This window comes from Festucalex cinctus, chromosome 20 (genome assembly GCF_051991245.1).
Source record: "Festucalex cinctus isolate MCC-2025b chromosome 20, RoL_Fcin_1.0, whole genome shotgun sequence".
Taxonomy (NCBI): Eukaryota; Metazoa; Chordata; class Actinopteri; order Syngnathiformes; family Syngnathidae; genus Festucalex; species Festucalex cinctus.
The window spans coordinates 10,021,759-10,036,916 of record NC_135430.1 but is presented as its reverse complement, the minus strand read 5'-3'; the positions used below and the strand labels follow the sequence as shown (position 1 = coordinate 10,036,916).

Genomic DNA, 15,158 nt, shown 5'->3' with positions numbered 1-15,158 from the left:
CATCCATACATATTTTATATATATAAATAACTCCATACATGATCAGCAAGTCACAAGTTTATTTAATTGCCATTGCTACAATATATTACAAATGCTTAAGTAGAGCACATCCAAAGGCAAGTTTCAATTAATAGCCTTGACTGATAAGAGCAATATGAATGTTTTTGTTTTTTTGTTTTTTTCAATTATTGTACCATATATGCAAACATTCATGATCGTTCTCCGGCCCCTAGAATTGAACTGTTATTGACAAAGGCAAAATGCAAAGTTTTGAATGCTTGTGGGCTTTTTTTTTTTTTTTTTTTTTAAAGACATGCAGCTGACAAGATGGTAGAAGAGCAAGAGTGGCACTGTTTCACGTTGGATTAGGATCCATAGTAAACTCTTGCCTTAAAGCTACATACAAATATACTGCACAGCCTGTATGGCAAGTAAAAACGCGGGAAGATTCCAGAATCCCGTCTGCAGAAAATAGGCAAAGTAAAACACAAAGCAGTCACTGTACAGCTGTCTGTTATTAAACTGGGAATTTAAAGAACAAACAAAGACAAAACAAGTGCAGACAATTTACAAACATGTATGGCAAATTGCAAATGTTTTTGCTGGAAGCGAATGATTTATTTTTACTTCACATGTCTATTGCGTGTTATGTTTTAGTTTCGACGTCATACAGGAATCTCAATGGAAAATAAAATTGAATGGGTCCTTGCACCCATTTTTTTCCCACTGTGACACCTAAATTTGGTTAAGATTGGGGTGGATAGATTGCTTGTACAAGAACTCAAATTGGTCAAAAATGACTGACTTCCTGTTCAATTTTGGCCATCGGTCTAGATATGATTTGGCATCTACGTCTGAAGCTAGTGTTAGGGGCTGATTTTTATTTTATTTTTTTTTCATTTTAATTTCCTTGGTCTTCAAGCTTTGCCTTATCATCAAATTGCCTCTTCACTAACTAAAGTCATGACTATTTCAAAAAACAAAACAAAATTTCAACAGATTATTACTTCTCAATGAACTTAAGACAAAAATAAACGGGGCAACAGACAAATAAACCAAAAGTTACATTGTTGACAAAACAGTTATGATGAAATCGACTGCGTGATTTTAAGTGTGTCAAAGACGGAAAATATTTACATCCAACAAGAAGCAAGAGTCAAGTTGCAGTTCATTTGCACATTCATATTCAGGGAAGGAGCTCATAGCCATGTCTAAAAAAAGTAGTGCTTTTCCACCATCTTGTGGCACCCATAAGCGATTTTAGACCTTTTTAGGTGGGGTGTCAATCATTCATGGATGAGCAGGGAAATGTCCTTTTCCACCATTTATTGAGATCAATACCATCCATTCCAATTAGTTAATCAGCCTGAAGTCTATTTTATTAGTGTTTTGTTGCCGTATCAGGCACTTTGCAACAAGTCTTTGGCACTCAGAACACTTATCAGAGGGGAAAAAGCCCTTAAGAGCACTGCAGGCTTAAAAAAAAAAAAAAAAAAAAAAAAGACAATCCGAGGGGGACACGTAAGACGGAAACGCAGTGTGAGAAATATTATAGAGCATGAATAAACATGACAACCTTGTGCGTTGTTTCTCAATAATAAATAAGTCCACAGTGAATGAATGTTAACAGCGCATGATGGATGGACTACTTCAAAAAAGAAGAGAAAAGAAATAATCGGCCTGTCTGGGGTGGGCGCTGGAGTGCAAATATGACGCGTAGTAAAACATTCGTTTGACAAGATGGCTGGATGAGCGGAATGGTGGCATCCGTTACAGAACCAACACGTGTTTAAGGCAAATGTGCCCTTTTGGAGGGAGTCGATACGAACACAACCGTGTGCTCCTTGTTCCCTTTTCCCGGCTGCCGTGAATTCTTCCTGGAGCTTCCTTAACATCTCTCAGTGCTGTTTTTAACTCCAAAACAGGCTCCGTTTCCTGCCCCCGGCTGCCATAAAAAGGCCCCTCAAAGTCCCCCTTGGGCCTCGACTTGACATCCGTCCTGGGGCTGCCCTGATTCCCCCTTCCTTCCTTTCACTGCGTGCCCCCTGAAGGCAGTGCTCGTACCCGGTGTCGCTTAATGGCGTCCTCCAAGAAGCCGGCCACCTTCTCGATGTCCTCCTTAGTAACAAAAAAAGAAGTGAAATCATACTTTAATATTTTGCTTTGAAGCATTTTCTTTTTGTTGGTCGTGTAACATTTTTGTTGTTGAATTATTGTAAGAATATGAACAGTATTTTAAACAATGGCCACTGCAGGGAAGCAAAAAGTGTGACAAAATGTTTTGTTTACATTGTAAAACTGTCTACATACAGTTTATATATTAAAAAAATATTAGAACAGCTGTACTTTATTTGGTACAGGCTATAGATTAGTAAAAAAAAAAAATAATAATTACATTTGCATTTTACAGATACTGAAAAATCAATGTACTGTACCTCATTTATGAAGGCGTAGTGAACCAGTTCGCTGGCAAGGTCTTTGGATGTGTCAGCTGAAAGGTGCACATGACATCATTAGAATGGAGCCAATGAGAACGCAGCATTCCCCTGAAGTAAAAAGTAAACGTACTCGGAAGGATGTCACAGCTAAGCTGCCGGTGAAGTTTGTCGTCCATCTTGAGAAATAATGAAAGCTGGAGTAGAGAGACAGAGAGAGACAAAAAAAAAGAGAAAAAAAAGTCCATATTAAAAATGAATAAATGATACGATATATGTAACACGGAGCCCGATAAGAAGAGCCTTACGGGAATGTACCTGATGTACTACGTGACTCACATGAGTTTTGGTCCCTTCCTCATTCGACTCCAAGTTGCAGTGCATCTGAATGACCTAATAACACACATGATGTATTATATGAAACATACAATTCAATTCATGATGCTTTTGGTCTCCAGGAGGGGGGGAAAAAACTTTTTGTTAACCTGTGCAAGACTTATCAGGTCTTTATGTAGGTTAAACAAAAAAAGTGCAGCCATTTTTATTAATTTTTTTTTTTTTTTTTCTATTTTTTTATTTTCTATTATTTCTAGCGAAAACAAAATCTGCAGCCATTTTTATTTTTTTTTTCATCATTTTTCAATTTTTTTTTATATACTATTATTTCTAGAGAAAAAAGAGAGAAAAAGAGAAAAGGAAAAAGCAACGTTTGATTTTTTAATTATTTTTTATTTTTTTTTAATTTTCTATTATTTCTAGAGAAAAAAATTAGAAAGAAAAAGGGGGGAAAAAAGAAAAAGAAAAGAAAAAGGAAAAAGCAAAAAAATTAAAATAAATAATTAGAAGAAAAAATATATAAATATATATATATATTTTATTTCTTATAATTTGTTTTTAATTTGCTCTTATTTCAACCTGTCCAACCCGAGGAAGGCTTAATCTAATTTTGCTTCGTTTCAAGTCTCACAACTTTTTTTTTTTTTTTTTCATTATTCAATCAATCAAATCGTTTTTTCAAAGCAGCTATTACAAAAATTTGATAGTGGATTCAAATGCATTTTTTTTTCTCCTCAACCTGAGTTAATATAATTTTCTTATATGTCACCCTGACCTTTGGTCAGCACATAATGTCATCTGAGACTTATAATTAGGGATGTAACGATATCCAAATGTCACAATACGATATTATCACGATATGAAGCTCACAATACGATAATTATCACATTATTGTGGGGAGGATGGCAATATTTAAAAAAGGTCACAATATTGTAAAAAAAACAAAACAAAACAAAATGTAGATTTTAAACATAAAAGGGCCAAAATATCCCTAATAAAAATTTAATTGCACTAAAAAAAAACTAGGCACCAGAGGGTGCTACAACTGCACAAATGGAAATCAACCTGACTTTTTTTTTTACAGATGTGTTGCAATGAAATATTGTGAACATGACGACGATATTGTGGCAGTTTTAATATCATAATATCACGAAATCTTGCTTATCGTTACGTCCCTGCATATAATATTAAATTGTGCACTTTTCTTTATGTGCTGAAATGGTGCAGGCCTAGTGTTTTAATCCCCAAATAATATGATGTACCCCTATGTACTGTAAAGCAATTCAAAAGGAGAATTGAGGATTGCAAATCATATTTTTCAAGCGATAACATGTCACGGCGGACATGTGAAGGGCTCACCTTCCTGCTCTCCGTCTCCTGGGGTTCCGGCGTGGGCGTCTTGACCGTTTCCACCTGCTCCTGAGACAACGAGAGGGCGCGAGGGACGGGATGTGGCCGGGTCGAGGCAAAGTTCATCAAGGGGTAAATCCCATTCCTGGAAAGCCAACGTGCTTAGCATCTCAGCTAATCCATCAAGTCGTGTTTAAAAAAAAAAAAAAAAAAAAAAAAAAAAGTCATCGACTTACTTGACGTCCTCGAGAAACTTGTCCAGCTCCAAAGGGGACACATGGGAGTACCTGTCGGATATTAAAAAAAAAATAAAAAATAAAAATAAAAATAAAAAAAAATAAAGCGTTTTGAAGCATGTGACATTTATGAGCTACCAAAAAAAAAAAAAAATGTATTTCTTGATTTATTTACTTGAGCTGAACTCCCAGCCTGTCTTCATGCTTGATCTCTGCCATGACGGCGTTGGGGTCGAAGGACTTGGTCCTCTCTTCCACGCAGTTCTCGGGAAGCAAGTCTAAGAACAAGAATGACACGTGGTTTTTTTTTTCTTTTCTTTTTTTTTTTCTTTTTTTTTATGCTAGTCACTACCTGGTTTAGAAAATAGAACCACTTGTGTACAGGGTTATTATTATTTGGAATTTTTCATTTTAGTTAGTTTTTATTTTGAGATTTGTTTTCTGAATTTAGCAAGTTTTAATTCGTTTTAGTTATTTAATAAATGCTTAGTTTTAGTACAGATTTATTTATTTATTTATTTATTTTTAAATGTGTATTACTTGTGTGTAATATTTACAAACCACCACGGGAGTGACATCACCTTCTTTTCTATTGGCTGCCGCTGGACGACGTCAAATTCCATGCGACACACTTTCAAACGTCCTTATTCTAGTTAATATTGAAATAAATATATTTAAAGTGACAGTGCGTAGAATTTAGTGCCATCTATTGGTGAACTACTAAAATGCAACAACCTAAGTTCGAAGCGTGTGCATTTTGCACTATGGTGCCTCATCATTTACTACATTTGCGAAATCTTGTCCTTCGGGTATCCGTAGCAGAAAGATGGCGGCAAAACATGTTAGCCTCCTGTAAGGCACGGCAGACCTACAATTATAATGAAAAAAAAAATGTACATTGATGTGATATAATTTGCATTTTTTTTTGCATACAGTATAATTGAAATTAATAGTTGGTTTCTAAAATTAATATTGAAAAAAAAAACATTTACACACTGTCCCTTTAAAATCATCCCCAAAGGTTCATGCATGAAATTAATTACCAAAGATGAAAACAACATTTTAGCTATAATTATCAGGGATGTAACAATATCCATAAATCACGATACGATAATTATCACGATACTGGTGGGAGGTTGGCTATAAAATAAAAAAAGGTCACAATATTGTAAAAAAATGAGCTCATACTAAAATAAAATAAAAAAAAAAAAATACAATATTCGGTTTTTGTACATGAGAGCAATTAAAAAAATATATTATATATAAAAATATATAAATATAATATATATTGAGGCAGGGTTAGGGTTCCTCCACATATTGACTCTGTTCACAAGTAAATTACGTTCCCCTTCATTTGCCCATTAACATGGATTTTAAACACAGAAGGGCCAAAACATGCCTTATAAAAATTAAACAGTACTAAAAAACTAGCCACCAGAGGGTGCTACAACTGCACAAACCGAAATCAACCCGACTTTTTTAAACAGATGTGCTGCTTTTTGTATCGTTTTATGACGATAACGATATATTGTGGCAATTTTAATATCACGATATTGCCGTTATCGTTACGTCCCTAATAACTAGTTTTGTAAGCATAAAATGTTGTTTCAGTTAGTTTTAGTTTTTTCGTTAGATTTAGTTAACTAAAATAACCTTGCTTGTGTACCAGATGCATCCATGCGGCACATGCAGCAGACGCATTGCCAAATGCAAGCGTCCCCTTTAAGTGAGCGAGATGCTGGAAAAGAGAGACTCACACTGGTTGTTAATGAGGCAGTGGGCGGCCAGCAATTTGAGGGAGTGCACCTCGAACAGGACGCGGTGGAAGAGGAGGTCGTGGGCGGTCGGACGGAGCTTGGCGTCGGGGCGCAAGCACGACTGGGTGAACTCCTGCAGGTAAGAAAAAACAAAAAACAAAAAGACAAATGTTACAACATCTTATGGAGTCATTTACAGTAACAGAAGTCTTCTTTGTTTATGTCAGCATGATTATTATTAGACTGCCACCCGGTGGCCAAGGCAGGCACACCGGAAGGAGAAGCACGATGGATTGAATTGCAGCATAAATCATGACTCAAAAACTGTTTAAGGCTTTACATACAATTTCTGGTATTACTCTGTTTTTATAAAAGTACAATACTGTGGAGTGCAATTTCTGTAAAATGAAACCCGAGGAGCTCATACTCTCATGAGAGGGTCCTCCAGGGATTGGCCAGCGTTGACGATGGCCTCCTTGGAGACGGCAGCATCGCCGTTGGCCTGGATCTCCAACACTGCCATCTAAGAATTACAAATCATATGTCAACACCCACACGCACGCACACACGCACGCATTGAGCGTTTTCTCACCTCCAGAGCGCAGATGCCGAAGGAGAAAATGTCGATGGCATAGTCATCTTCGCCGGCTGGGGAGAAGGAGTCAAGGGAGTGTGTGAAGACATACGGGAAACATGAATGTTAAACATAATGTTAACTCATTAGCTCCGAAAAACATATAAATACGTCATATTTTAAATGTTTTAAGTTTCCAAAGACGTATTTATACGTTTTTTTGTTGGTTTTTTTTTATGCCAGAGCATAGAAAAGGCTTTCATGCAGTCTCTCTACTGCAGAAAATGGTTGAGTGGCAGCAGAGTATAAGAGATTAACCAGGCCATGTTAAAGCAGGCTGATTTCCCCACAGTTCTAAGCAGAATTGTGAATAATGATGAAACTTAGCTATGTTCTATTGCAAATTGCTGCACAGCGGAAACAGATAGGAATATACTTTTTTTCCTGATAAAAGAAGAGACTCTAATCTCTCTTTTGGTAGGTTCCATATTTTTATAGCAATAGAACATAATATTTTGCGGGCCTTGCAAAATCAGTCAAAATCCAGGAAAACACCAGTGAAAATGGTTGGGAGTGAATGAGTTAATATTTAACCACGCCAAGTCCCTGCAGTCGAGTTCTTTGAGTTTGGCTACAACCAAATCACAGCAGAATAGAGAAGAATAAGGAGCACGTATCCCCAGCGTACATCTTAAAATAGCCTCAATAAAACACACAATAGGTGAAATACGTAGCCTACTATAATTTAACAAACAAATAAATATTTTAACCTCTCTGTTTAACCTCTAGTTAGTATGAATTGACGCCATGTTTCTCTTATTTTAAATGTGTTTGAGTATGGCAATTTTATTCATATACAAGTATTATTTTATTCTTGCACTTATCTTTAATGTATTCATTTAATACACATTTTACTTCAATTCAAATCAGTATCCCCACTCACATACATACTTTATTTTTTAATATATATTGGTAAAAAAAATTCAAGCAACATAAACTTGAGTTGAGTTGAGCTGTTTTGAGCAGTGTATATTCTATGTATACTTGTACTGCTGCTAAAATAATAATAATAATAATAATAATGATAATGATAATAATAATAATAATAATAATAATAATAATAATAATAATAATAATAATAATAAACATTTAAGGGAACACTTTATTCCTTTAATTTTTTTAGCAGCGTATATTGTGCATTTTTATAGATTTATATACACATACTATTTAATTATAACTAATATTCAGATAAGCACGTCCGCTTCCCAGTTCTGAGGTCTCCGGTTCGAGTCCAGGCTCGGACCTTCCTGGGTGGAGTTTGCATGTTCTCCCCGTGCCCGTGTGGGTCTTCTCCGGGTACTCCAGTCTCCTCCCACATTCCAAAGACATGCATGGCAGGTTAATTGGGTGCTCCGAATTGTCCCTAGGTGTGCTTGTGAGTGTGGATGGTTGTTCGTCTCTGTGTGCCCTGCGATTGGTTGGCAACCAGTCCAGGGTGTCCCCCGCCTACTGCCCAGTGCCAGCTGAGATAGGCGCCAGCAGCCCCCGCGACCCTTGTGAGGAATGAGCGGTCAAGAAAATGGATGGATGGATGGATGGATGGATAATATTCAGATATTATTTTAATGTTGTGTAATATTTACAACAATATATTTCTTGGATTATTTATTTATTTATTCATTTGTTTTATGTATAGGTACATAAATTTATTTCTAATATTTATATGATAATCCAACACATTTTATTTTTTTTACTTTTTTTAAAATTCATTTTTTCATTGATTAATTGTTATAGATACATCCATCCATACTGTTACTGATACATAGAATCATCAGATAAATAATTAAATAATATTAATAGGATACTTTTAAACATTTTATTTGATTTATGAGATCTTTTTTTGATTATTTTTTTAACTGTATAAATGTATTTTTTTTAATTTATACTTTTTGTGTGAGGCCATCTGCAGGTTGCAAAAGCCTTAAAATAAATAAATAAATAAATAAATAAAATAAAAATAAAAATAAGGCACATTTAAACGAACAGCCTAAATAATGACCTCAAAATTGCGTTCAACTTACTTCCATATTCTGGTGCAAAGAAATGAAGATTCCTCTGCTCGTCGCGATGTTGTCTCCCCTTCCCATGGACGTTGGCATCCGGGAATACTGGCAAGAGGAGATAAATGATATCGAACATAACCATAGAGATGAATACAAACAAACTACGTACAATGGACTCTTTGTTTCTTACCATTAACAAAGAGCCGATGCCACACTGCGGAGAAAAGATCACAAAAGAGCGTAAATTATCTTCCCTGCAGTAGCACGGAAAGCCCTGCGGGGGTCAGACCTGAGCCGATCTTGATGAGCCCGTTGTGCTGGATGAAGATGGTGTCACACGTCAAGTTTCCGTGGATGATTGGCGGGTCACACGAGTGCAGATAACTGCGGGTGGGATGGAAAATACGGGTAACAGGCGTAAATAAAAGAGCTGCAACACTGCAATAAGAATGAAGAAACGTAATCATCCAGTACCTGAGGGCAGAGAGGATTTGTGTGCACCACCTTTTCCAGGCCTGAAATATATAACACAAAAACATATGGATGTTTTTTTGTTGTTGTTTTTTTTTTTTTACTCTTGTTATGATGAGCGATTATTCTTTGGTGTACATATTGCAAGTTAAGATTGACTTTTCCTCCCTCGTCCGTGTTGCGAAAACAATCAGGGTCGACAACCGTGAATGTTAAACTCGTTCAATATTTACAGCAGGGTACGTGACATCAAAGTGTCAACATTGCAAGCAGGTTGAAGCACGGGGCCACCCTGGTGTTACATAACAGCTAATCCCGTTTGAAAATGTGGATTTGAGTTATGAGTGGACAGCTGATTAAAAGACCAACCTTCACATTCATGGTCTTGTGGTTCTTCTTGGTTTTCTTGAGAAACTGCTTGAGGCTGCCTGACGACATGTATTCCGTGATGAAGATAACCTGCAGGTGGCGGTAATGTTCGCACATGAGGCACTTGTACGGAAATAAATTCATGAATAAATGTACCAAAAAAAAAAATAAGTAGAAACATACCCGAGCCTGACTTTCCTTCATATCAAGCCAGTATTTGTGAAACTTGACAATGTTGGGATGTTCCACCTGCATCAGGTTCTCAAACATCTCCTTGATCTTCTCCTGTACCACACCAACAAAAACATTAAAAAAAAAAATATTAAAAAAAAAAAAAAAAATATTAAATCCAGTTTTGAGAAACATCATGAAGTTATGAGAATAACCAGAAAATTATCAATATAAATACTGAATGAAATAAATAAAGTTAAAAGACTATAGTCAAAATTAGCAGAATCATGTTGCATATTTACAGGAAAAAGAAATAACAGCAGAAAGTTGCAATATTGCAAGAATCAACTCTGACATTTCCCCCCCCCCCCCTTTATTTTTTTTTTAGAAAAATGGTAACATCAGAATAAAGCTATTAAAATTACGATAATTTGTAAATGCTACAAGAAAAACATTTAAAAAAAAATACAATAATCAGAGCATGAAGTTGGATTTTTTTTCAAGAAAAATGCCAATGTTATAAAAATAAATCTGTAAATACAATAAAATCGATAAAGTTGCAAGAAATTGTCAGAATATCTCGAGGAAAAAATTTGCAATTTTAAATATAAAGACATATTTTTCGTGAAAAACTGTCATGTTGTACGAGAATAAATTTGCAATGAAATGTTACGAGAACAAAGCTGAAAACGTTCCAAGAACAAAACAAAACAGTACAGTATTGCGAGAAAATTAGTTACAAATAATATATTATATTTTTCCGATAAAAACGGCAGTACACTCTGAGATTATATTTGCAACAAAGTTACGAAAATTAGACCATAAAAACCATGAAAGGCTGGAAAAAAAAATGGAAATATTAGAAGAATAAATCCATAAAGTTACAAAGAAAAAGTCACAATGTAAACCAAAATTCCAAGTCTGCGTACCTCCTGAGCTTTGAAGACCTTCTTGTCAGAAAAAAGTACCTCGTTCCATACCACCTCCACTCCTTCCTCCGTGTCCATGGCCAGGGAGGCGCTTTCCACGCCTGGGACATTGCCCTGGCTCACCTGCAAGAGGCAGAGGAAGAAAAAAAATAAAATAAAATCATCTCAAGAAAGAGAGTGCCCCCTTGTGGTTTGGTGCGTTAAAGTTGATTGCTGACAAAATTGTGAAATTGCAGACAGGGTGATAATTACCCACACGCCCACCATTCAAACCAACCCATTTCACACACTGTAAATCCCTTTGCTGACATTAAAGTAGAACCGCAGACTGCAAAACAACAAGCGTATGCTTTAAGGTGAACCCTGAAAGCGCAAAGGACAAATGCATTTTATCTCTTAAGTACTCAACAAACAACAAAAGCTTAGCCGCTGGAACTAATAACATCTGCTGAAAGCTTCATATATAATCCATTCACGGCGATTGGAACTTAAAAAAATGAAATAAAAATTAAAAAAATGAAATAAAAAGGAGCAGAAATCAGCTTTATGGTGTCTGGATTTAGTGGTGAGGAAAGCATCAATGGTGTTAACGTGAAAACAGTCGAAATGTGACTAATAATAGTGTAATAAAATAAAAATAAAGCCGGCACATTACTTTACACAGTGCTATGAATTTGAAATTTGAATTCCAAAGAAGAGAGTCGTAGAATACAGTGACGAGACTACAGCAGGAGGATTACAAGAAAGACATTGTAAGTCTTAACTCATTCACTGCCAGTCATTTTAGAAAATTTTAAAATTTTCAATACTCACGTGATATTACATTCAATAATTATATATAAACCGGATCTACCAAATAACAGAATAGACTCCCTACTTTTTGCCCCGTCCCGTTCTTTCATAATTGACAGCAGAAAAATGTAGGTTTGCCAAAATACAGCCATTTCTCCTATGGACTCTGAAACTGTGTTTATTTCGTATAAAATGGGGCAATGATGTCATCTACCGGTGGTTGGGCATCAGTAAAGTTGTTTCCAAGTTTGATATTTACAGTGGAGCATAATCAGATTCGCCCCCATTTAGCACCGCTCTAAAAAAATACAATTGACAAGTATACTTGTCAAAGGCAGTGAATGAATGTTCAATAAAGATTTTTTTTTTTTTTTAATAATCACACTAGTTGAAAAGAAAAAAACCTAATATGATTTAAAAATAAATAAATAAATAAAACATCATTAGTATATTCCATGGTAATGGTTGTAAATTACTACAGAAAAAAAGATGTGATATAAGAATAGAGACTTTTTCCATCAAAAATGTAAATGTTATAGGAAAAGTGAAGTTACAAGGAAAAAGTAGCAATAAAAAATGCCATATAAGGAAAAAAAAAAAAAAAAGTCATCGACTTAGACAATAAAGCATTAAAGGCACGGTCTTCCGTTTTTACTCAGGAGAGTGGGAGTGGCGGGGGGGGGGGGGGTCGCAGACAGGCCGTGACGTTAGTCCCGGCGGCAACTTGACAGCATGCACACATTTTTATTTATTTTTTTCACTCACTCACTCACTCAATAAAAAATACAATCCGTGTGTGCTGTTAAGTTGCCGCGGGAATGACGTCATGCAGCCGACAAATTCGCCCGGCCACACGGCCAATCAATATATTGGAATTGGCATTTAAAAAATAAAAAATAAAAAAAAATCAATATGGGTCGGACCCAAGTTACGAGAAATATGACTGCAATTTCCACAGGAATGCTGATTTCAATCAACCAATCAGAGGCCACCTCATGCCAAAACGTCAACAATGCTACCTTTTTATCTGGAGAACCGACGGAAATCCCTCACTTGAATAATTCCAACAACCTGGTGCTCCTCTATCAGCATCTATATCAAAATGACGAAGGCGGCGATAAATTATTCCAACGTCTCCCTCCCTACAGTGCTAAATGCTCGCCTTTGATAGACGGTGCTAAATGCTCGCCTTTCACGACGTCACCGCGGACGCGTGGACATGAAACAGCTTTCAGTTTGCAGCTCCACAAGGGAGAACATTGTTCGGCCGGGACCCAACCAGCAGAACGTGGCCCCCGCTAAAAATCTGCTTTTAAGTCCCTCATTAGTTCCCCAAAGGAGGTTCCTTTTCCGAGGAGGGTTAGGGAAAGGTTACAGGATTGATTTAGGAGAAAATCGTTAGTGAGTTGTTGGGGTGGTGCGAAGAAGTCAATTCAGTTGGGGATTAGGATTCTATCTGAACCTTTCAACATTGCATAAGTTTAGGGTAAGATGTGTCAGAAAAGTTCCAGGACTGCCATCAGCAGCTGTTGTTTTGCTCTCTTGTTTCTCCCCACCTGTCCCCTCTTAAATCAAGTACTGTCCATCCAGTATGTTATGTTCTGAGGTTGAATCCCAAAAGCGCAGACACAAATAAGATTTTAACTCTTTGTTCGCATAACTTCGAGAGGCGTAGAACAAACTTGACCTGACGAGAAACAATGAGAATGCATCGAGAATCACGAGACGCCAAGCCAAGCTGCGGAGATGCACCGAGGAACAGTCTTAATCATCCGACAAACACACACTTCTCGATTTGGCTTAAATAGACAGTGAATTGATCGGATTGGCTGTGGCTAGACATGTGGGTAACAGGACTGACATGGAATTATCTGAGTGGCTGTTGACCGAGTAAAGAGATTAAAGATTCTTGACATCACATAGCGTTTTTCCAGTTGAAACTAGATGATGGTTACATCAGTTCAAAACAGACACTTTGACCTCACGGTCATGACCCAAATATAACCCTTGCATGACCCAGTCATGACAGTAGTAGTCAACATCAACCGCAACGTTTCAGCTAGATTCTCCTTCGCACTAAAGAATGATCTCTATCGGCCACTCAGTGGGAGATGATAATCTGATTACTAGTCACGGACGGAGATGCGGACTGGCAAGCCACACAGCGGGAATTCCTTCTCTCGACAGGCTGCCGGGGCCGAGAAACACTTGGTCGCAAATCTGCGGCGGAGCGGAGGGGTTCTGTTGCACGGTCACGCTAGAATAAGACTGGTAAACAAGCACCTGGGGTGGGCGACTCCTGGCCTCCGATTGGCTGGCGCAAGGGAGGCGGCTGAAGGGTTTCGAGGTACTGAATTCAGGTCATAACAGCGACTTGTGTTCCGACGTTTGCTAACATCACATGCACCGTGTGAAACTGGAGCTTGCAGCATGTCGACACACAAACGTGTCGAATCCCATTTATACCTTCCACGCTCCAGTGATAAAAAGACTTATGAGGTATCAAACATTACTAGTAAACATCCAAATTTCACCAAGTTTAAAACCACCGCTGCGCCAAAAGGAGGAGAAATTATGGCTTGTCACAGCTCATTTGTAGCCGCAGGCCTCTTTTCATAGCTTTCGCAGACTAAATCCCGATCTTTTCATGCAAATCAGATGCGGCACTCAGGGCCAAAAAAAAAAAAAAAAAAAACCCCGAGAGCTGCCGAGCTTGAAACGACTCGAAAATCCAGCTCCGGTTTGTGCAACGTGGAATGTCAAGAGTATTCTTGAAGCGCGTCTGTTGATTCATTTCCTCCGTTTGGCAGCGGTTATAAAACGCTGACGAGAAGTAAAAGGCTGTGAGGATTTCAAAAGTCATTTAACCCGCTGTTGTGTTTTGTTTCTTTTGATGAAATGTTGCTACCGATGGCATTTTCAATCATGAAGAAAAGACAGAAATGAAAACCATCTAGTCAACATTTACACACTTATGAGTTAAGAAGATTGTAGAAATGATTTATTCATTTACTTATTTTTCTTTGATGTATTAATATGAGTGTAATGAAATTTGTATATATGTGTGTTACTAGTGTATTTTTATTTCTATTTTTAATTTATTTTTTTATACGAGTAGCATTATATTTTCTTTTATTAAAAATGTAATTTATTATAAATAAGTGATAGGATATGAAGAATAAGGGGTAGGACTGGATAAGTTTTCAACTTCTTCCTACTCCCTTGAACATATACATAGATATTTATTGGATGTTTCTTTTATTTTATTTTATTTTTTTACTTTTAACTTTGTGTTTATATAATTATACGTGTATATGTGCATATGTTCAATAAACTTCAAACTTCAAACTTCAAACTATTTCTAAGAATATTTTTTCACAATATTTGTATTTTTTTCCCCAATTATGTGTTAAATATTTTGATTTTTATAATGTATTACCAAAATATTTATTAATCTTTTAGTATTTTTTATTGTGTTTTTTTCCCCAATATTTTAGTACATTTTGAAAAATTTCCCATATTATTTGTCGCTATTTTATAATATTTGTAAATTTTTCATAACATATAAATAAGTAAATTAATTAATAAAAAGTTGTTTAATATTTTGTATTTTATAATGTCTTACCAAAATATTCAATTTTCTCTGTATTTGTCTTTTTTTATTGTATAATTTTT

At 36.3% G+C, this 15,158-nt stretch overlaps 1 protein-coding gene across 2 annotated transcripts in view; it reads right to left on the bottom strand.

Moving 5' to 3' along the window:
* Positions 1 to 39: 39 nt before the first annotated feature.
* LOC144009493 (nuclear receptor-binding protein 2-like) overlaps positions 40 to 15,158 on the bottom strand; it is a 34,549-nt gene continuing 19,430 nt past the window's right edge. The window contains exons 2-18 of one of the 2 annotated variants that reach the window (XM_077509253.1): positions 10,692 to 10,814; positions 9,775 to 9,876; positions 9,592 to 9,681; positions 9,226 to 9,266; positions 9,041 to 9,135; positions 8,942 to 8,965; positions 8,770 to 8,856; positions 6,707 to 6,762; positions 6,542 to 6,637; positions 6,115 to 6,247; positions 4,533 to 4,635; positions 4,358 to 4,408; positions 4,131 to 4,266; positions 2,754 to 2,828; positions 2,569 to 2,632; positions 2,436 to 2,491; positions 40 to 2,118 (exon numbers count right to left, since the gene is read on the bottom strand). In XM_077509253.1, coding sequence (XP_077365379.1) covers positions 2,032 to 2,118; positions 2,436 to 2,491; positions 2,569 to 2,632; positions 2,754 to 2,828; positions 4,131 to 4,266; positions 4,358 to 4,408; positions 4,533 to 4,635; positions 6,115 to 6,247; positions 6,542 to 6,637; positions 6,707 to 6,762; positions 8,770 to 8,856; positions 8,942 to 8,965; positions 9,041 to 9,135; positions 9,226 to 9,266; positions 9,592 to 9,681; positions 9,775 to 9,876; positions 10,692 to 10,814 — 1,419 coding nt within the window. In that variant the 3' untranslated portion in view covers positions 40 to 2,031. The remainder of the gene's footprint in view (positions 2,119 to 2,435; positions 2,492 to 2,568; positions 2,633 to 2,753; positions 2,829 to 4,130; positions 4,267 to 4,357; positions 4,409 to 4,532; positions 4,636 to 6,114; positions 6,248 to 6,541; positions 6,638 to 6,706; positions 6,763 to 8,769; positions 8,857 to 8,941; positions 8,966 to 9,040; positions 9,136 to 9,225; positions 9,267 to 9,591; positions 9,682 to 9,774; positions 9,877 to 10,691; positions 10,815 to 15,158) is intronic. The other variant, XM_077509254.1, reaches the window with a different exon arrangement.